Here is a 21,424-nt window from a genome sequence, read left to right as displayed (position 1 = left end):
CACAGAACACTTACCTAATGTTTGGTTGTTGTTATGCAACCATGAGTTAAAAATAACCCAGCAGATGGTTTAAAACAACCCAGCATTGGGTCAATTTTAACCCAGCGTTGTGTTCTGTCCATTATTAACCCAACATGGCTTAAAAATAACCCAGCCATTTTAGAGTAGGCCATAGTTTAACAAAGTTAATAGGCTACAGTTTACTATAGTAAATAATAAAATATACTACAACGTTCATCTGGAATTATTTTTTATCTATTATTTTATTTTTAAATTCACATCTTTTATTTTATACATTAACATTAACTGTTGCAAAAGAGAAGATACTGCTGCTGTCTTTCTGTGTTTACTATGAAATTACTTACCAACCTGCTGGTTCATTTACACCTGCTGATTCTAAAGTTGGTATGAGCAAACAAAGATAAGAGGAAGTCAACCTTATAACACTCCTCACTGTGCAAAGGTTGTACAGTAGAGTTGTAAAGATTCAATAAAATCAGGCCGATAAATGTCAGTTTCAATTTCATGTCTGAAAAAGCACCTTAAACCAGACACAGACACACTCGAATGTAGGAAAATACACAATGTTATTTATTTTCTCTTACAGCAATTCTTGCATGTGCATAATCTCAAAATGGTGTGTACAATGCACAAAACACAAAATTGATAAAATTAACAAAACAGTAAAAAATATAATTCAGTTGTAAACTTTATCAATAAAACACTAAAAACAAATAAAATACTGTTTAAAAAAAATTAAAGAAACAATAAAATCTGTTTAGGCCGTGTCACATTCTCTTTTGTGATCTGTCAAAATAAATCAAACAAAATAGATGTTAAAAATACATTTCATTTATGATATAAAAGCTCTATATGCATATACAAAATCCCTTTATTCATTTAACCTAACTGAAACACAGAAATTTTGTGTAGTGCAACAATATGTGCAGAATACATATTGTACAATATTAGTAGAGGGCTATATCAGGTGGTATGTTTATTTTGTACTTAAATCTGACAATATTTGAAATCATGAAAGTATATCTGTATTTCTTTCTACTGTAGGTCCCAAAACTATTGTTTAAGATTTTCTGGTTAATGTTTAACAGAATGATCAGCCCATGATGCAAATACTTCCTCAAAGTCGTTCAAATGGCCTGAATTGTTTCTCTTGTTAAGAATTATGAATCCACTAAAATAGGTAACAGAATAAAAACAAGTTTTAACAATAATAAAAAGACAGGCTTTTAGATTACTGCATATTGTTATTACCCACAGACTCAACACAGAAAAATGTAAATTATGTTAATAACCTCTACATGCTGGATCATATGGCCTGTGTTTCTGTCCTGAGGGTTTCTCCAGTCACTGTTGCAGAAACAGTGCTCACATTATCTGGGGAGGTCATTTCTAGCGCCACTGGTACTTGACGTCCGCCTTCCCTTTTGGGTTTTGCCTGACCGGGAGTTGCTGCACCTTGACCTCGTGCCACCCCGTTTCTCCTCAGAGAGTTTCTGATTCCGCTCGAGAGGCGAGTGGAAAACCTCCTGACAACCCCTGCCAAACCTCTGCCCTTCTTCAGCAAGCCCACATCATCCTCGAGCTCCCCCGGGGGAACCTCAATATTTCCCGTGTACCAGAACACCCACCAAATGAGACTCAGGAAAATGATGATGGCGCCTGCATATATGAGAAAATCGTAGAAAAATACATTCCCAAATACGCCCAGTAATAGTATGACGAGACCAAGAACATCAAAAGCCACGGCGAGCCAGAACGCGCAGGAACAGCGCCCGAGACCACCCGGCGCTGCCTCCATCTCCAATATATGATATATTTGGTTTTGGACTGATTGTTTAATTGCTCTCCGAAACAATCAGCCGTCTGAAACAAGAGTTTGTAAGAGTTTTAAATGATTTCCGTTTGTTTGCACAGGTAACAGATCCGAGGAAGGAGCTCTCCGTTATCAACTCTGGTAACTCACCTGGAAGGGAGTGGCATAGAGCAGTGGGTGCGTCTTAACTACAGGAAGACTCACCTATAGATATACAAAGACTGCAACACATTAGCACAGCCTGCTTATGGCCTTTAGATATGTTGAGAATAACGTGATGTTTGGCATACTGTCTTATTAAATAATACTACTACTACTACTAATAATGTTTAGTCAAGTCAAATTTTATATATAGTTTATTTATTTAGCACAACTTAAACAAAATAATGATAAAACGTTACTTAAGAAGCAACAAAGATTAAAATTAAAAAAAGGGGGGAAAAACATACATTTTACTGTTTATTATGTTTTATGCATACACTGTACATTTTTGCTGTTTTAATTTTTAAATATATTAACTGTTCAAGCCATTTCAACTATATTAAATCTTGACTAAAGTTGCTTAAAAAGTTTGAAATTTTAACACAAAATTAGTAAACATTGCAAGATTGTAGTAATGTCATGTAAAATAATGCATGTCATGATTTATTGATTACATAATTTTTACAGCATGTAAATCTCTCTCTCTCTCTCTCTCTCTCTCTCTCTGTGTGTACTAATAATAACTTTAAAGGTACAGTGTGTAAATTTTAGCGGCATCTAGTGGTGAGGTTGAGAATTGCAACCAACGGCTCAATGCACTGCTCACCTCTTGTTTTGAAAGCTACGGTAGCCGCCACCGAAAAAACATGTCATCGTCGGACACAACTTAGTAAAAAAGTTTGTCCGTTGAGGGCTTCTGAAGAAACATGGCGGCACAAAATGGCAACTTCCATGTAAGGGGACCCTCTGTGTATGTAGATAAAAACACCTAATTTTAAGGTAATAAAAAGATAAACATTCATTATAAAAAGTTCTTCATACACCTCTGATAATATAGTTTTGTATATTATTTTGCATTTCTGTCAAGAGATCCTTCTAAAAAGTCCACACTGCACCTTTAAAATGGTGAATGTTGCAAGTTTCTTTTGGCCACTAACAAAAGACTCCTTTAGATAAAATCAAACTAATTATTTGAACTTTTCTTCATGTGTTTCTTTGTTTACTTTGTAAATATATTGGTTTGGTTTTAATATTTCTCTTTAATATTTTGAGGGTGTCAAAAAACAGGGAGTAACAAACATGCATCACAGGCAAAAACATGACAGTAATTGTACCTGTGGCTACTTCATATGAAAAACAATTGGTAATTTTTGTCGAAGCTTTCTCAATTTGTCAGACAATAGCCCAAACATAAAAACATGTCTGTAGCTAACATTAAAAAATTATGACATGAAAGTAGACAATAACCGAGAATAACAGAGAAATACTGTTGTCAGATGTCATATATGACAGCTAGTGCACACCAGACATTTCTGCCCTTCAAAGATTAGCAAATGTGTTATCCTGCCTAATCCACATGGACAATCAGCACAGGAAAAGCTGTTTATCTATGTTACCCTGCATCACCTACGATATCTATAGATTGATCTGTCTTGTTAACTGTCCATGTTAAATGTCACCTGTATATAAAGAGCAGCATCATATGAAATACAACTCATATACACACACTGTTTTATCCAAACTATTAACCCTAAAAAAAGCAATGTGTAAACTACGAAGAAGAATACACAATTACAATAAATACTGAAGTCAAACAGGCTAAACAATTAAAATTAAACAATTTTTGTGGCATTGTGAATATAAGGTAAACCTTATGCGTAAATGGGATATCCTTTTCTTTAGAAAAAGAGACACTGAACAAACAGAACAAATTTCAAATTGTTTTAAATAAAATACAACTATACGCAACAGTATGTCCATCTAAAACGAATAATGAATACATACACTGTAAATGTTTTTGCTGTAGTTATGCAGCTGTTTGCCAGTAACTTACTGTAGATTTACATTTATGTTATTTACTGGCAAATGTTTGTTCAAAGTTAAATGAACATAGTTTTATTCTGTACTTAATGTAATTAAAACAGTTTTACAGTGTAGTTTTTTTAATGAATAATGCATTTAGGTTTAATCCTAACCTTACACTGCAATTTGACACAAAAAGTATAATATAAATCCTAATAAGATACCTGATAAGGATTGTACACAGATCAAAACCTCAATACACCAGTGTCGGCCAATCTGCAAAGGCACAGTATTTATTTATTGTGCCTACTTTATCACTATTTTTCTTCACCAGAATTTCGAGCTAGAAGTGATTTTTTTGGGTGCCATGACGCAGGCTAATGCCACCGCTGCTGTCCCATCTCCACTTTGATGTGAGAAACATAAGAATGTGGCCCACAAGAATGCTGAACAGCCCATAAATGCTGTTCTCAAATATAGAGGCATCAGAACGAAATTCAGAAACTAAAAAAAGGAAAACAATTTTAATCCATATACTGTATGTAGTGAAAAAGAACTGAATGCAAGACTACATTATGACACATTATCTATTTAATACATATTAGATATGTGGTGACAAATTTTGGTTCTTACCTGCATGAATGGCCAGTACATTAGTCCTGTCTAAAATGTAAACATATACAGACAATTGGAGTGAGCTCTTTTGATTTGGAACTGTAAGCAACTTTCTAAAACTCTAAAAGTGAAAAATAAAACCTGGTTTCTCAACTTGGGGGACGCCTTAACTGGGGCTTCAAGCAGATAAAAAATAAGATTTCTTATTGTTTGGTTATTCTTGTAATAACTGTAGTCATGCCAAGCTATAGTTTATTTTAGATGATAAATTAAGTGAGGGAAGAGTCTTCAAATATTGTTGTGGGCAATATAAGGTCGTAAAGGGTTAAAGTTTAAGATCCACTGCTCTAAAACCTTCACAAATGCTTAAATACTGAAAGTGTCAGTCCAATAGTGGACAACTTAGCCTATGTTTAACTGAGGCCCACATGTTAAACCCACCTTATATGTGTTAAAAAACTTTTCTCGCCAGTCTGCAAATATGTCCTCCTTGCCTTCTAAGAAACTCACACCTATAAAAAAAAGTAAATTCAGTGATTAAAATGGAATGAATGAATAAACAACCAAACAATTGTCATGATTGTCATGAAAGGAGAGTTTGAGCAAGTTTGGGGAAAATTTTCCACAAACTTGCTCAAACTCTCCTGTACAGGCTACTGCAAACTTGCTATACCTGAAATTCAGGTAAAATTCAGGTGAGAGTGCTGAATACCCATAATCCACAGATAACCCTATTCTATACCATTTTAACAGGATATACGTTTCATAGCACCTGTGTAGAAGACACTGGTCGCCAACGGTGATGCAAAAGTTTGATCCAAAAGCAGTTTGCGGAAAATCATTCCAGCCGATCTTCCAGGGAAACGACGCTCCAAGGCCCTTAACCAAAAGTAATTGAAGTTACCTTGGAAACTGAGGGCCACGAGCGCCACGTTTTTCGTGTGGCTCCAGTCAATCTCATCTTTCTGCGCGAGACACTGATGCGCAAAATCCCCACCCGCAAACAAACATCCGTATAGCGTGGCATTAGTTATCCAAGGAAATACCTTTGCTCGTGTGAAAAAATACTTTCTCATGTTTAATAAAAAAATAATAACCCTAACCCTTATTTAGCAACCTTTATAAATGTCGACTGGCACAAAAATAAGTGTCCTGATGTGACAGACGCTCTCTAAGCGCGTGACTTTCTGATCAGTTAAATATACAAATGAGCAATTCATTTAAGCACTAGGCTATACCACTTTTTTCCAGTCAGTTTGGATCTGTATTTTAAAAGAGCTGACATAAATTATATATTAATAGTTTGACAGCTCATTTCAACTCCTTCAGAAACATTAAATCAATAAAAGTTGCCAATAAAACAAATCAAATGCATGGTTCAATCCTATGACTTCAAAAGTGACAGCAAGGCAAAGAAAAAAATAAGAATTACGATGGATTAATCCATGTAGCAATTAAATTAAAAGGTTTCACTCCGCGTTCATACAGCCATCAGCAGTTTCCCGTTACTTAGTCAGGTGCTTAAATCCTACATTAATCTGCCTGTGAGCTCCTGCACGCGCGTCCCGCGGCGGCGCGCTTCTGTCTGATTTGTAAATTATAATGATCGACCATAGGCTACAACAAGATCACACAAACTTTAGTTGATTTGTTTGTAAATAGATCATCTTTTACCAAGGCGTACCTTTTAATTGCTTTATTATTATTCTTATTATTATAGATAATATAGCTATACCTAATTTTATGACATTGATATTTACTTGGTATTATTATTAATTTTTTTTTATTAAATTAAATATATAAAATTGTTAATTAAATAAATAATGTTTATTTTTATTGTTTCCTCAACGCTGCGATTAGCTATTGATATTTTGCAAAACTGACAAGGGGGCGTGGTTTCAGCCTACGTCAGCGCTGCCAGCGTGGAGAGGCATGACATGACACCAGGAAGTAACGCCGTTCAATTGACTACACAAATGTCGATAGACAAGGGAACGAACGCAGGAATTTTGTGCTTTTTGGATTTTATCCTCTAAAATATACAGCCCGCGACGACGCACAGGGACGCAGAAAGTCCCTGCGACTCGATTTTCATCATTGCACGGATAAGCCACCGGTTAAGGTAACGTAAAACTGATGAGCATTTCATTTCCTGAAGGACTCGTACATTTGAATGGAGTGCAGGAAGCGTATTCCCTATCAGTGCCAGGCTGTCATTAGAGAGGATGATGCGGAACACAGCCGAATCATACAAATCTAGCCCATTGCTCTTACTAGTCTCTTTAATGTACAGTTGTCCGGTAAATGATGCTGTGTTGAAGAAAAAGAACGTTGTCAAAGATATTGATAGACACCTGCAAGCACATTGTTTAAAGTTTGAGTTTTCTTGGCCCATATCACCTCCTGCGTCAAAATATTCAGAAAATGAAAGGGTCGTGCTTAAAACAAACTGGTTGTGTTAGAGCGCACGAGAACAAGAAATGCTTTTCAGTCTGATGTGGATGTGCTCGCGGCTCAGACCAATGACTTGACGTGATAGGCTTGTCATTCGACAGGTTTTAGTACAAACACTCTGTATCCTGAATATCAAGTATCTTAGTGTTACTGTGAACAATTCCAGATAGAGGGTTTTGATGGACTCCATGTTTAAATAGAAACACATGTTAAGTCGATTATTGAGCCAAATAACAGTTGCCCAAATGCCCAATTATTATTACAGTACATGGGCCTAAATGTGTCCCACAGGTCAGGTGTGATGGCTTGTAAATGCCTGAGGAATAATTTTTTTTGTGACAGACAGGACATGCAATGTTTAGACAAGTCACTGTCATCAAGTTTGTGAGCTCTTAAATGTTACATATATTGCCCACATTAATTATTTTACATTTTATCCTGTAATTGTAGATGATGGACTCTACACTTGCTGAGATGGGGAACCATCTCTCTGATGCCATGAAGATTTTGGAAAGTGGGAAACTGTAAGATTTCATCCTATATTTAATATTTATTGATTTTTTTTGTCATTCGCTTCTACTTTGAGAACCCATTTTGTGATTATGTTGACAGTACATCAAAAAAATATACTTGGTGTTTATTGTATTTTTTCTTATATGCTGTCTGTGTATATATTTAGGGAGAAAGAACAGGTGAAAGATAAAAGAAAGTTGAGTTGGAAAGACATCCCGGGACCCTTACAAGGAGAGTAAGTAGACTACTGTTTACATTTACACTAAAAATTACAACGCATATGTGCACTTTCATCAGCCTTCTTGAGCTTTGGTCAGTATGTGTAAGCTAGCTTCAAACACCTCTGACTGGCATTATTATCTTTTGTCTTTTTTTATATTTTCCCTGCAGTGGACAGGATGTTGTAAGCGTACTACAGCTAGTCCAGAACCTGATGCATGGAGAAGATGACCAACAGAGTCATCGGTAGGGCACAATGTTAAATTGCATCCATGGAGAGACCACGTGTGAACCGTCTGCATGTTGTAAAAACAACGATTGTGTTTTAGCAGGATGCAGTATGTCGGAGAACAGGGACACATGGCTCTATTGGGACACAGTCTGGCTGCATATATATCTATCTTGGATCGAGAGAGAATGAGAAACCTGACCACACGCATCCTGTCGGATACCACTCTCTGGCTCTGCAGGATTTTCAAATATGCCTGAGTTTAGTTTCTGGGCGATTGCTCTTTCCAAAGGCATATAAATGCTTTTGAGATACTGTCACTACTAATAGTAATGTAAATTTGGCTCACAGCATAAAATAACAGGTTTCACCGTCGGCCATTGGTTCACCTCAGTAAATTTTATTGGCAGTGTGTTTGCTTAAATGGCTTAGGAGGAAAAACATTGAGTTTTATTACAATGACATGTGATACAAGAGATAATTTCACCAGTGTACACCCATCAATACTTTTCGATTGTGTAAAACACCATTCAAATGTTTTATTCGATACTTTTTTGTATAGATATGAAAACGGCTCGGCTTACTACCACGAAGATGATCGTGATGGGCTGCTGAAAGTGTGTCGGTTTGTTATAAACACTCATTACGAAGACTACGCTACTGAAGGCTTTACTGTGCTCAGCTCTAAACAGCCTGTTATTTACCAAAGTGCTGCATGCAGACCTGGCCTGGGACAACATCTCTGCAGCCAGGTACAATGTCACCTCTAAATCATTTGTCTATGCCACATAATCTGATATATACACTTTATTACCAGAAGGCTGTGAACATTTTGTTTGTTTTTCAGCTGGGTCTACCTCTGTCAAGTCTTTGTATTGTGCCCTGTAACACCATGTTTGGCTCACTACACCAAATGGTAGGAAAGTTTTTGGATATTTTAAATATTACACTTTCACCAAATACTGAATAAATGCCTTATTGCATATGCAAAACAAGACAGACACAATGATTTCAGATTTTATTCAGATTTTGTGTCTTTGTTTCTGTTCCTTACACAAAGATGGCAGTGGATTTGGATAACTTGGAAATATAGTGCATGTAGATTTGTATGAAGATGTTTTTTGCTGAACTGTCTTTTCACAGGATGTCGCTCTCCTTGACAAGCTCATTAAAGATGACCGAGAGGCAGGGAAGCTTCCACTACTGTTGATAGCGAATGCTGGTCAGTTTATTACTGTTCATTAGTAATGCAAACAATTCGGGTTTTTTTATAGCATTTGATGATTACCTGCAAGCGGTCCCTAAAATTAAATTGTGTTCACAGGAACGCCGGGTGCCGGTCATACAGACAAACTCAACCGTCTGAAAGAGCTCTGTGCTCAGTACAACATGTGGCTCCATGTTGAGGGGTCAGTATCATGCCTTTTTGTAGTGTCTTTTATATCTTTTATACACGTGGCACTGGCGGCCGGTGACTATTTTTTTCGAGGGCACTCAATGCGAAGTTTGTCACAACATGTATGTAGCCCGCCATGTGTGTGGTTCTTAATTTCAAAATTTGTGTTCTGCACGTCGAGTGATCCTATGTGCATCACGTGTCTTGTCAGTAAGGGTTTATGATAAAAGATATGCTGTTTACGGCATAGTTTACTGTTAAGGGAGTGTCTTGCGTGTGTTTTGTGAACGTGAGCGTCTCTTTTATCACAAACGGTTTTGACGCGTGTGCAGCAGGCACTTATTTTGACAAAACACGTGATGCACATGGTTCACATGACGCAACAAACAAATATTTTAAAAACATGAGCAACACACATGACACTCAGAACACATATTTTGAATTTGTGCCCCTCAGATGAGCAGTCACGAGCCGCCACTGTTTTATAGTATATATAGTATAAAAGACTTTAGATGTAATAGAGTGCCGCAGGGATGACGTATTTTTGTGGGCCAACCCTGGAAGAGTTAGCGTGAAACTGGTTCCCTTGCAAGAAAGCCCATTCTTTATTCCCATTTGGTTTATGGCGAAAAAATAACTTAAATAATTACTACCTAACTCTACATCAACTCTAATTATAAAATGGTTTATTCCAGTCCTTGATTCTGATTGGTCAATAACAGTAAAACCCTTAGCAGCGTAAACGTTTGAAACATTTTGTTGTTGTTGTTTACAGTTGATCAGGGACTATTTTTTCCAGCGGAAGAAAAGCTTTAGTAGTTTTACTTTATGAAAGTTGGGCTGCTTCACATTTTTTGCTTTAATATTCGTATTGTGTGGTAACCATTTTATAAAAGCAATAAGGTACTCGAGGGTAGTGCTGTATCGTGAATAAAGCACAGCTAAATCATTTTTACGATTACACAGCACAGTCTTTGGTACCTTATGTTCAAGTCTGCCTTTGACTTTGTTCCCTGTTCTAGGGTGAATTTGGCAACGCTTGCTCTTGGTCAAGCCTCCTCGACGGTCATGGTATGTTGGTGTTTTTTGCAGTTAGATTGAGTTTTTTATCTGTTTTAAACTATGCTCATTTGTTTCTTTCTCTCCCTCATTCTCAAGGCGGCCAGCAAATGTGATAGTATGACGTTAACACCAGGACCGTGGTTGGGCCTGCCCGCTGTGCCTGCAGTCACTCTTTACAGACATGATGATCCTGCCCTGGTCAGTGGACAGTTTAATAATATACCAAAGAAAAAAAAAGATGTATTTGGATTATGGTGGATGAGCATACTTTGTGCTTTTGTTCAAACACTACATGCTTTTTGTCCTCCCTGCCTGATGGCGGCAGTCTCTAGCAGCTGGTCTGACAACCAGCCAACCAGTAGAGAAGTTGCGGGCCCTTCCTCTCTGGCTGTCCCTGCAGTACCTTGGTCATGATGGGATTATCGAGAAGATTAGGCATGCCTCGCAGCTAGTGAGTACCTTTCCATAGTCGTTTAGATAATCCGATAGACTGCATCATACATAAAGTGCTTTATCACTCCTGCAATATTACTGTGACCTCATTGGACACAATTGATCTGTTTCTCTGTAGAGTCAACAGCTGTTGGAGCATTTAAAGACACTGGCTTCAATAAAAACCTCGGTAGGTAATTTTTTACTGATCTGTTTGCCCAAAGTCCTTTAGGGATAGACCACAGTCACCACAAATAATTACTGTATGTACACAGGAAAAGATTTGGGAGTAACAAGAGGAATAACTTTAGAAGTCTCTGTTCAGACTTGGTGGTCTACTCACTGTATTGTTTATAGTTTTTGTGAGATCCTTAAAAGGATATTTCACCCAAAAATGGAAAATTCTGTCATCATTTACTCACTCTCATGTTGTTACAAACTTGTATAAGTGTCTTTGTTCTGATGAACACAAAATGGAGATAGAGCCCCTATTGACTTCCATGGTATTCTCTTTTTAAAGGGGACATATCATGAAAATCGGACTTGTTTAAGTGCTATAAGTGCATACCCAGTGCTTCTATCAAACTAGAAAATGTGAAAAAGATCAAACCAGTAACTTTGGTTTACCAAAACTTTCTCAAGCATGTGAAAAAATCACACATTTGTCTCCCCTTGTGATGTCAGAAGAGGATCATATTAGAATAATACATCCCCTTAATCTGAACTATCCAACCATGGCACTGCCATTTAGTGCAGAGAGAATAAATGACAGCACAATTGAGTTTCAGTCTCAACAAACCACCATCATGGCGATCAGTGTTTGCATTTCATCAACTTATTTGCATTTAAAAGGACACACCCAAAAACAGCACATTTTTGCTTATACCTGTGGCAATTTTAACATGATATAATACATTTCTATATGGTATTTTGAGCTAAAACTTCACATATGTACTCTGGGGATACCCAAGATTTATTTGACATGTTAAAGTCTTGTGAAATGTCCTCTTTAATATTATGGAAGTCAATGGGGCCTCTGATTGGTTTGGTTACAAACATTCCTCAAAATATCTTTCTTCATTGTTATCAGAACAGGGACATGTATACAGGTTTTGTAACAACGTGATATTGATGAATAAACGGCAGAATTTTCATTTGTAGGTGAACTATCCCTTTAACAATGGCAGACATTTTATACATTTTCAACAAAAAAACATCACATTGATTGCAAAAACATTTTGGATGTGGCATTTAGAATAGATTAATGATAAATTTAGTATACAAATTGTACTTTATTTGTATCGTCCAGCCAAAATAATAGTTGTGTCATCATTTATTTACCTTATGATGTTTGTGTGACTGAGCTTCTTTTGATCATAAAAGCAATTTAATGTATAACTGGTTTGGTGAATTCAGTGCAATTGTATGACATTAGGACATGCTTTAATGTTTAATATTTATTTAGCCAAATAGTTCACAGTAAAATTGTGGTTACTACTGATAATTTCCTCACCATTAATACGTAACACACAGTTTTGCTGTAAATTGCTTTTATTTTTTGATTTTCCACCAAGACTGGTTGGAGTATATGTCATAATATTCTACAAATGTATTAACCCAGACAGATCTAAATGATGGCAAAATTTCAGTTTTGCATTATTTATTTAATATTTTAAACACTTCCTTTCTCCCTGTTAGTGGCCCACTTTTCCCATTCAATAAGAAAACATAAGCCTAAATCTTACACGCAAACACTTCTGTTCTGTGTCACCACCATTAGGATATCCTTGACAGTGAAGTGTCTCTCGTCGAGGCTTTGCACATGGTAAAGAGCAGAGTGTTCATCATATATGTGTTTGGCGCTGTGGTTTTGTGACCGTCAGCAATGTGTGCAGCTCTTAAACATTAGCGTGGTAGTGAGCGTGGGTGCCTTGGTTTCAGGATGTGGTGTGTCACTCCCGGGTCCCTCTCATCTCCGGGGGCTCGCTGCGGGACGTGCTGGGCTCTCTTATACTCTCTATTGTAGGTGGGACCAACCCTCTGCCTGCTTGATCCCACTCCACTTCCTCCCCCTTCACTCGCGCTGTTTTTTTCACTGTTCCCTCCCTCACCATGTCCACCCATAAGTGCTGGTGCTCAGTTGAAAGGCTTTTATTCAACTAAAGGCCTACCAGTGCTACAGGCATGTGCAAAATACATTTAGTAAATGTCACTTCACAAAGCTTGATGACTTGTTGGGCATCAGTGCTGGACCTCACTATGGTGAAATGGAAAGGGAACTTCAATATGGCATTTGTGAGTGATGGAGGAAAATTTTAGGGCGATGATCCTGTGTCTAACACTAACACTTGTCGAGTTTGTTTGGTATAAAGGTATTCATAAGTTAGATTTGAAAACAGGAACTGCAGTTCAATGTTAAGATATTTATTGTGATAGGAGACCCCAAAAAGGTAAATTGTTACTAAATGCAAATCTTTATTTTGTTTATGGGGCCTAAAGGTGCACTCAGTAATTTCAGTCAATGCAAAGATATACACGCAAAGATATGTATTACGACGACGGGCCGTTGAATTATAAGAAAATAATGCACACCCAAGGTGGTAATGTACCACAGGTGTGCATTATTTTCAAATAATTTAGAGGACCGGAGTCAATTATTCCGCTTATACCACGCTTACTAAAAATATTACTCTGGTGCCTATTTTTAAGACATTTTAAAGGTTAGGTGTGCGGTTATTGAAAAATAATCAACACCCATTAAACATTTCTCAGCCAATCAGAATACAGCATTCAGTAGGTCCGTGGTATAATGTCAGAACTATAGTCTTGTGGGCACCACATCGATATACAGTTAGGTCCACTGCATAGCACCCATAACTACTACTTAGCATAACGTAAATTCGATGCCAAATACTGACTTCTGCAACTCAAAAAAGCCAAAATGGTCCCCACACCTTTGCACCAAAGAGGCCATATTAGTACATCAAAGGTACATATTGGTACCAAATGTATATATATCTTTACCTAAATGGTACATACAGTATTAGGACCCTTTTAAAGGGTACTGCAAGAGTGACAACTTGGGCCATTTATTAAGCATCTTATTCTGACAGTAGCCTCTTTCACACAGTAATTCTGGTAAATTACCATGAATTTACCAGAATGAATTTACCAGTAAATACAAAAATGTGTTGTTCACACACGCAGTGGCGTTCCGTTATTTTACCAGTAAGACATCATTCACACATCAGTATCAAAATACCGGTAAATTCGTTGAGAAAGCGGAAGTACCTGTAGCACGCGGCGAGCTCAGTGTTTTATTTGTAAACAATCCACGTCGTTCATATCCACGGTCCGTATTTTGTTGTTTTCACGTCTGTGGTAAACAGTCGCGAAGTTGCTCATGACCAAACAACATTGAATGAGACGACGTCAAACCGAAAATGCGTTTTTAACATCAGTACTGTTTGCACTTTAGGCTTCACAGAGAGGTTTTTAACAACTTTGGTAAGAAATGTGGACGTAAACTGCAGGTGTGCTCAACTTTCAAGCAGCATGTGTGTGGAAACGTCAGTAAACAGTGCGGGGGTAAACGCGTCATCTGTATTAAAACGCTATGATTGGCCCGAAGCTGTCAGCACGGTCTGACGTCGTCCGTTCTAAATGCCGGTAATCCTATAATTTTCGTTCACACACAGCGTTTACCGGTAAATTACTGGTAATCTTACAACCTGTCTTACTGGTAAATTGGGAGCACTGATTTACCGGAAAGGTTCTGTTCACACATGATCTGTTAACTGCAATTTACCAGTAAATTACCAGTAAAGAGTGTATGTGTGAAAGGGACTAGTGTGTAATGTCCTGTTTGAACTCCTACTGTCCTGTCTAGTAAATGCAGAAATGTACAGAAAGTTAAATAAAAAATGTAAAAAATAAATTCACATTAGGTGACAAATCGAATTATGTTTCATTTTACATGGATCCTTACAGCGGTCGATATCTTGAGATCACAGCCAGATATTACTCGATATTACCAATATTATTTTATTTCTGTAACCATTTTATTGGACTTAAGATTCAATTAATCATGGCTAACTATAAACAGGCATTTGTATAATGGCATTAGATACTGAAACTAAAGCTTTTACATAGGTGGTTTAATATATCAGCCAGAGCAACACAAACACCAAATTGCTGAGTACACCTTTAAGGCAGAAAACTATTTTTATTGAAATCGATCGCTTGATTTTTTTAAGGTTTTACCTACTAAATTTTTAATCCGTGGTGGCTAAACCTTTATTCATAGTCTTAAGTAATAGTAATGGCATTATTTACGAAGGTAATCTAAATGTTTAATAATCTAATTTAATTTTTAATAGTGGACATTTCTGCAGTAACTGAGTTTTATGTTCACAAGCTAGCCTTAATTATAACAAAGGTTCCAGCATCACATTTCAGCAGTAATGCATGACTTTAGGTCATGTGCTACATTGTTCAGACTGACCTGTCGAACCAGTAGCTAGCAAACAAAAAGCCTCTCCATGACATTGCATCAAAACATTTAATACTTAACCAATGTCACAATAACATGTTAGTTCTCACAGCATGACATAAAAATCTTCTGTGCTGTTTTTTGAATGTGTCACAGTTTTATTAGACTCTGTCTCCACCCTCTGTGTCTGTGATGCTTGTAGGTGGAGGATGAACTGAATTCACCCGTGGTGGTGTTCAGATTTTCACAGGAAAACCGTACACGTGAGTTTTTCATTTAAATTAAGACTGTTGTTACTTATAGTTTGTATAAAATAAATAAATAAATATTATATATTATATTCATATAAAGTTGATTTGAAACAATGAACAATTGAAAAGTGGTATATAATAAAATAAAATATAGATTGCAGGTAGGATTTGATGAGTGGCAAAATGTTTTCTTTTTCAGCATCAAGTGGCGGCTCAATAGACGAATATTTTTCGCAGGAGAAAGAAATTCTTGATGCTCTTAACAGATGGGTAAATGCTTCTCTCACCAACAAACACTATATCATGCCCTTAAAATAAAAAATAGGTTTAACTGTTTATAATTTTATGGCGAATGAATTGGTAATCTTTGCAATGTTCAGTGTATAATTAAAGTATATTATATATCATTTTAGCTTTAGATTTGCTGGATTTGGTCTTTATAAACATAAAAACAAGTTGCAAGGCTATAATTTTTATCATAATGTCATATCATATTGTGATTTTTGCATACTGAAGTGTGTGTGGTCTTTTTCCATTTATGTAGTTGTCTGTATTGCAAATTATTATCACAGTATTTTTCACAATTTTATCTTTTTAAGGGATTACAGATTAAAAAAAAACTTTTGAATTGTTGCCATGCACGATCTGGTATTTCCTCTATGAAATGCTGTGGTTAGTAGAGTCTTTCCCTACCAAAGAATGACACGACTGCTTTTGATCTGATTTATCAGTTGGGTGAGCAGTTGGCACAGCAGGTGCCTATCTGTGGTGTGGATGTGGTGGAACTGGAAGATGAAGGCACATGTGTTCGTTTTAACCCCCTCATGACCGCTGCAGGTATGACTTTTGGGAGGCACAGTAATTACACTGCAAAAAATGACTTTCTTACTTAGTATTTTTGTCTTGTTTTCAGTAGAAATATCTAAAAATTCTTAAATCAATATGTATTTTCTTGATGCAAAATGACCTAAGAAAATAAGTCAAGTTTTAGACAAAAATATATATTTTTGAATATTTTTCTCACCCTATTGGCAGATATTTTTTGCTTGTTTTAAAGGTGCAGTGTGTAAATTTTAGCGGCATCTAGTGGTGAGGTGGTGAATTGCAACCAATGGCTCAGTCCACTGCTCACTCCTTGCTTTTGAAACACATAGAGAAGCTACTGTAGCCACCACCGGACAAACATGTCATCGTCGGAGACAAATTAGTAAAAAAAGTTTGTCTGTTAAGGGCTTCTGTAGAAACATGGCGGCCCAAAATGGCGACTTCCATGTAAGGGGACCCTCCGTGTATGTAGATAAAAACGTCTCATTCTAAGATAACAAACACATAATGGTTCATTATGAAAGGTCTTTATACACCCCTGATAATATATTTTTGTATATTATTTTGCATTTCTGTCAAAAACTCCTTCTAAAAATTACACACTGCACCTTTAAGCACAAATTCACTTAAATTCTACATCTTCATTGAAGAATTTTTGATATTTCTACTGAAAACAAGACAAAAATGCTAAGCAAGAAAGTATTTTTTTGCAGTGTAAGCACTATTGATGCTTTATTGATGCTCTATATGATGCTTTATAGTCTTGATGTTTTTTCCAAGGGGGGTTTACTTGTCGTTTGTGCTACAATCACAGTTTAATTGAATTTGCATTTGGCAGATGCCTTTTATCCGAGGCAACTTAATGTGCATTCAAGCTACCCATTTTGTAGTTTATATTTTCCTTGGGAATCAAACTTATTATGACGTTTATGCTGCTAATGCAATACTTTACCAGTTGCCATAAAGTGACACATGTATTAATGATAGATATATTTCTTATAAGACCCTTATTCATTGATTTGTTCACACTGTGTTATGTGTGTGTAGTGCTTGGCACTCAGGAGAATGATGTGGCTGCACTGGTGGAGAAGCTGGCGCAGATGATTCCCGTGATGAGTTATACCATGCGATTCAGACAGGATTTCAAAGATGAGGTGTTGCAACAAGCTTCACTTTCCTACATTGAAGACCTGAGCTGGCCCGGGTTAGGAGGTGTGAGGTATGAGTCAGTTCTGAGGTCAAAACGAATTAATGCATTTATCCAAAGTGCATTTATCTAAAGGGGTTCGAACCCACTACTTACTGTTCATTCAAGATAAACATTTGATCAATATGTATGTTCCCTATGATTTAAACCCATAACCTTGACATTGTACCAGTTGAGCCACAGCAAAAAGGATACAGTGACTTTATTGTTAGACTTTATTATTAGTCTCAGTGAAGAAAAATAATTTCTTTTTCTTTTATCAGGTATGAGCCCAGAAACACAGACCTTGATGAAGACAAGAGACAAAAGAGGGTGGAGAGAGTCAACAGTGACTTGCTTAAGAAGCTGAAGGAGCTGGATACAGACTTGAACTTCTCTACTGGTATGTGACTGATGATGCTGTGGTTATACCACCGCCGCAGTTCGTATCATTTGTGAACTCTTGTCTTGTGTGCAGGCCCAGAGTTTTGTGAGGAGAAAAATTGCATATTCATTGAAATGGCAACAGAAGACCTGGATGTGGCAGAGTTGGTGGAAACTATTGTATGTCTTGGCAGAGACATAGAGGAAAGTGGAAAGTTATGCACTGATTTTCACTAAGCAATTTCTTATAACTGTAGCGAGAACCCAATAAATTAGTAATAATTATGTTTGTTACTAGTTATTCGAGAACATGACAGAAGTAGTAAGAAAAGGCATTCAGGAGGCTGAGCTGCAGCTTCAGAAAGCCAATGAAGAGAAGCTTATGGAGGAGGTGAGTTTGTGTGTGTCTACATTTATAGCATCTAAAACACAGAGAAAATCAGGAGATAAGTAGAAAAAATTTAACTAAACAAACTTTGGAGGACAGGTTCGGTGTTTTGCACTTGGAGCCTTGTTTTCGGATTGTTTGTGATGGAGTAGAGCCGTTTTGACTGAAATTTGGACATATGATGATGTCCCGAGAATTTTTGGGTGTTTGTTCTATCACCTCCCACCTCTACAATGTGCGTATAGGTGCACTGGAACAATCCTTTCTAAAATGCATTAAACTTTTGTTTACAAAGACGTGAAACTCACCGAGTGGTCAGGGGTGTTCACTGATATGCTCAAACAAAAATCGCTGCAAAAGATGCTTTCCAACAGCTGTTTTATCGTAGTTTTTGTCCAACTCCATTGACTTTTACTCCGCTCCAGGAACTTTGTTTGTATTCTTGCAATTGGCAAAGGCGGATTATCGCCACCAACTGGGCTGGAGTGTCTTTTATTCAAGCTCTCAGCGGAAGTATATACAGGTGTGAGGCGTTTGGAAAAATAGGTCCACAAGTTTACAACGAATGCTAAAACAGCTGTTGGAAAGAATCTTTTGCAGCAATTTTTGTGTGAGCATATCAGTGAACACCCCTGACCACTCGGTGAGTTTCATGTCTTTGTAAACGAAAGTTTAATGCATTTTAGAAAGGATTGTTTTAGTGCACCTATACACCCATTGTAGAGGTGGGAGGTGATACAATAAACACCCGAAAATTCTCGGGCCAGCATCATATGTCCAAATTTCAGTCAAAACCGTTCTATTTCATCATAAACAATCTGAAAACAGGGCTTTAAGTGTAAAATACCGTACTTGTCCTATAAGACATCATACAGGGTGAGTAAATGATGACAGAATTTCATTTTTGGATGAATTAATTGTCACTAGTGATCCAAGGCTTTTGAATACAACTGTATATGTTTTGGATAGAAAACATTTCCTTTTTTAAATATTAAATAATATACGTTTTTTAAGTCTGAAATGATTAATGATAGTCATGTGATTTTTTTATTCTATTTATTTGGCAGGGTGTACTTCGACAGATCCCTGTGGTGAGCTCTGTGCTCAACTGGTTCTCTCCGGTGCAGGCTTCTGTAAAAGGAAGGACTTTCAACCTGGCTGAAGGTATAGATTAATAAGATTGGATTCTAGTTAAACTGTTAAGGTAACTTCAGTCTAATTGTACTAGTTTTAGTTTCTACAATGTAACCTGTATTTCCTCCACAGGTTCACTGGACAGCACTGAGCCCGTGTACTCGGTTAAAGCCCAGATGAATAAAGAGTCTTCCCCTGAATCCCCATCAAGGTCCACTATCAAACGGTTACCAGGTACATCTTGTTACAATCATGTGGTAAAATATAATGTGATGGGGAACACGCATAGATGTTTAACCATGTTTATCATGCCATGTGATTCACAGGCCAAAAACTTTTCCGCCGTCACGGGGCAGGATCGGATTCTATCAGTGATACCAGCTCTGTTGGCCAGCTAGAGGAATCGTTCAGGGAGACGGCACCCATCCAGGCTGCTGATGAGGATGTGGCAGAGGTCCCTCAGGAGCATCCTTCACACACAGAAGAGGAAACTGCATCGTCAGATCAGCGTGTACCCGAGGGTCAAAACACAGAGAGTGTTGATACACTTAGATAAGACCATTCTTAGGTGGATGTCAGTGCAGTTGAGCGCTGTATTACAGAGGAATGTGCATCTGTGACCTTGATGCCTTGAGCAAGCCACCTCTAAAATTAAGGAATGAAGCAGCTTTAAATGCAAAAACACTGGAATTTCCTCACAGTATGGTTTAAATATATTTCCAAATCTAACATTAACTACTTTACTGATTAAATAAGCAATTGCAGATTTTTATATTTTGGTTAATTTCAAGGGGTCTCCCCAAAATTCTTAATGCGCACTGCCACCATATCCTTGCTTTATGGGTGACTTCAGTTTACTTCAGATTTTGGTTTAGGATGCTTTCCCTTATTCCATCTATAGTTTTCTGGTATTCTGCACACTTTATTTACACATCGAATGGGGTGTTTTCACCTTGCCATCATGATTACTGTTCGGAAACGGTTGACAAAATGTCATGTTTGCAAAAAGTTGCTTTAAAGTTGTGATGTTTAAAGGCTCATGCAGCTGTTTCTAATGAAATGACAGCCTTATTGCACTTTTATGTACATAATGTCACACTTTAATCAGAACAACTGAATATTTATTTATTCTTTAAACAATTCCTTGGAGGACATTAGGTTACACGTGTAACATTTGCTATGTTTAAACTTGCTGTAATTCCATTGTAATTCCACAGATTTCCATCCACCACTTTTGGCTTTGAAATGATTATTATACTGCTCTCACTGTGAAGAATGTTTCAGAGATGTTTCTTTGAGTAATTGTTACATTTTTGGATGCTTATGAAGGTTAAATCAATGTTATGTACCGAAATGAAGATTCTTATATGTTGTTCAAAAACGTTGAATGTTTTAGCACACAAAATTAATAATCAGCATAGGAACATTGTGTGAATACTCCATCCATAAAATTATTTAATCACTACTGTTAGATTACATCCATCCGTTTATTTTTTATTTTTTGGAGGGGGGATTGGGGGCATCAAGTGCTCTTTTTGTAACTGTGCTTCCTTACTTAATAATATAATTGTAGATCTGCTCATCTGTTTTCTTTAAAATGATTTTGTTTTAAATTGTGCAATAAATATTTGGGATATCTTTGGGGAGAGGAGTACTGACTTGAAAATCATGTGTCAAAAGCAAGAATAAAGTGGCTTTTATAATTACAATAATTTTATTTTACAACGAGTTACTGTGTAAATGACAATAAAGAAAATACTACTAAAGCAAACAAATAAGAGGTCCGAGTTACTTTTTAAAAGTTTTTAGATATCCTGATAAACTGCTGCTTTGTCACATTATTGAAAGCAAATGTAATTTTAATAACTTTATCTTTAAATCCTAATTTAAATGTATTTACATTTTTATATATTTTCTGCGTCTTTGGGCGAAAATTTGTTATTTTGTAGTTTTAAAAAGAGGTCACCAAAACGATCGATGTATCTGTATAATGGAAATGTAGTTTT

General features: G+C 36.8%; 3 protein-coding genes across 5 annotated transcripts; 1 reads left to right on the top strand and 2 right to left on the bottom strand.

Annotated features, from left to right (window-relative positions):
- Positions 1 to 299: 299 nt before the first annotated feature.
- LOC129433741 (transmembrane protein 238) lies at positions 300 to 2,006 on the bottom strand. The gene is made up of 2 exons (XM_055192375.2): positions 1,314 to 2,006; positions 300 to 807 (listed from the first exon to the last, which is right to left on the bottom strand). The coding sequence occupies exon 1, from the start codon at positions 1,817 to 1,819 to the stop codon at positions 1,328 to 1,330; it is 492 nt and encodes a 163-aa protein (XP_055048350.2). The 5' UTR covers positions 1,820 to 2,006; the 3' UTR covers positions 300 to 807; positions 1,314 to 1,327.
- A 532-nt stretch (positions 2,007 to 2,538) lies between these two features.
- On the bottom strand, positions 2,539 to 5,992 carry mpv17l (MPV17 mitochondrial membrane protein like). The gene is made up of 4 exons (XM_055180254.2): positions 5,226 to 5,992; positions 4,895 to 4,965; positions 4,472 to 4,501; positions 2,539 to 4,342 (listed from the first exon to the last, which is right to left on the bottom strand). The coding sequence occupies exons 1-4, from the start codon at positions 5,527 to 5,529 to the stop codon at positions 4,166 to 4,168; spliced, it is 582 nt and encodes a 193-aa protein (XP_055036229.2). The 5' UTR covers positions 5,530 to 5,992; the 3' UTR covers positions 2,539 to 4,165.
- Positions 5,993 to 6,371: 379 nt separating this feature from the next.
- Positions 6,372 to 21,062, top strand: pdxdc1 (pyridoxal-dependent decarboxylase domain containing 1). 3 transcript variants are annotated; one of them, XM_073857139.1, is made up of 24 exons: positions 6,372 to 6,575; positions 7,358 to 7,431; positions 7,587 to 7,655; positions 7,811 to 7,885; positions 7,969 to 8,123; positions 8,436 to 8,620; positions 8,716 to 8,784; positions 9,012 to 9,090; positions 9,193 to 9,277; positions 10,287 to 10,335; positions 10,423 to 10,524; positions 10,652 to 10,777; positions 10,898 to 10,948; positions 12,539 to 12,583; positions 15,453 to 15,513; positions 15,701 to 15,771; positions 16,233 to 16,338; positions 17,374 to 17,545; positions 17,797 to 17,915; positions 17,991 to 18,116; positions 18,199 to 18,287; positions 19,352 to 19,448; positions 19,551 to 19,652; positions 19,745 to 21,062. In XM_073857139.1, the coding sequence occupies exons 2-24, from the start codon at positions 7,358 to 7,360 to the stop codon at positions 19,972 to 19,974; spliced, it is 2,337 nt and encodes a 778-aa protein (XP_073713240.1). In that variant the 5' UTR covers positions 6,372 to 6,575; the 3' UTR covers positions 19,975 to 21,062. The 3 variants fall into 3 exon arrangements, with proteins under 3 accessions (XP_073713240.1, XP_073713241.1, XP_073713242.1); XM_073857140.1 differs by lacking the exon at positions 12,539 to 12,583 and having other exon boundaries at positions 6,373 to 6,575; XM_073857141.1 differs by lacking the exon at positions 12,539 to 12,583 and having other exon boundaries at positions 6,414 to 6,575; positions 7,972 to 8,123.
- The last annotated feature ends 362 nt before the right edge of the window (positions 21,063 to 21,424 follow it).

The sequence above is a fragment of the Misgurnus anguillicaudatus genome, chromosome 19, assembly GCF_027580225.2.
Source record: "Misgurnus anguillicaudatus chromosome 19, ASM2758022v2, whole genome shotgun sequence".
In the NCBI taxonomy this organism is placed as follows: Eukaryota; Metazoa; Chordata; class Actinopteri; order Cypriniformes; family Cobitidae; genus Misgurnus; species Misgurnus anguillicaudatus.
Note: the sequence above shows the minus strand (reverse complement) of the source record. Positions and strands in the feature narration are given on the sequence as shown.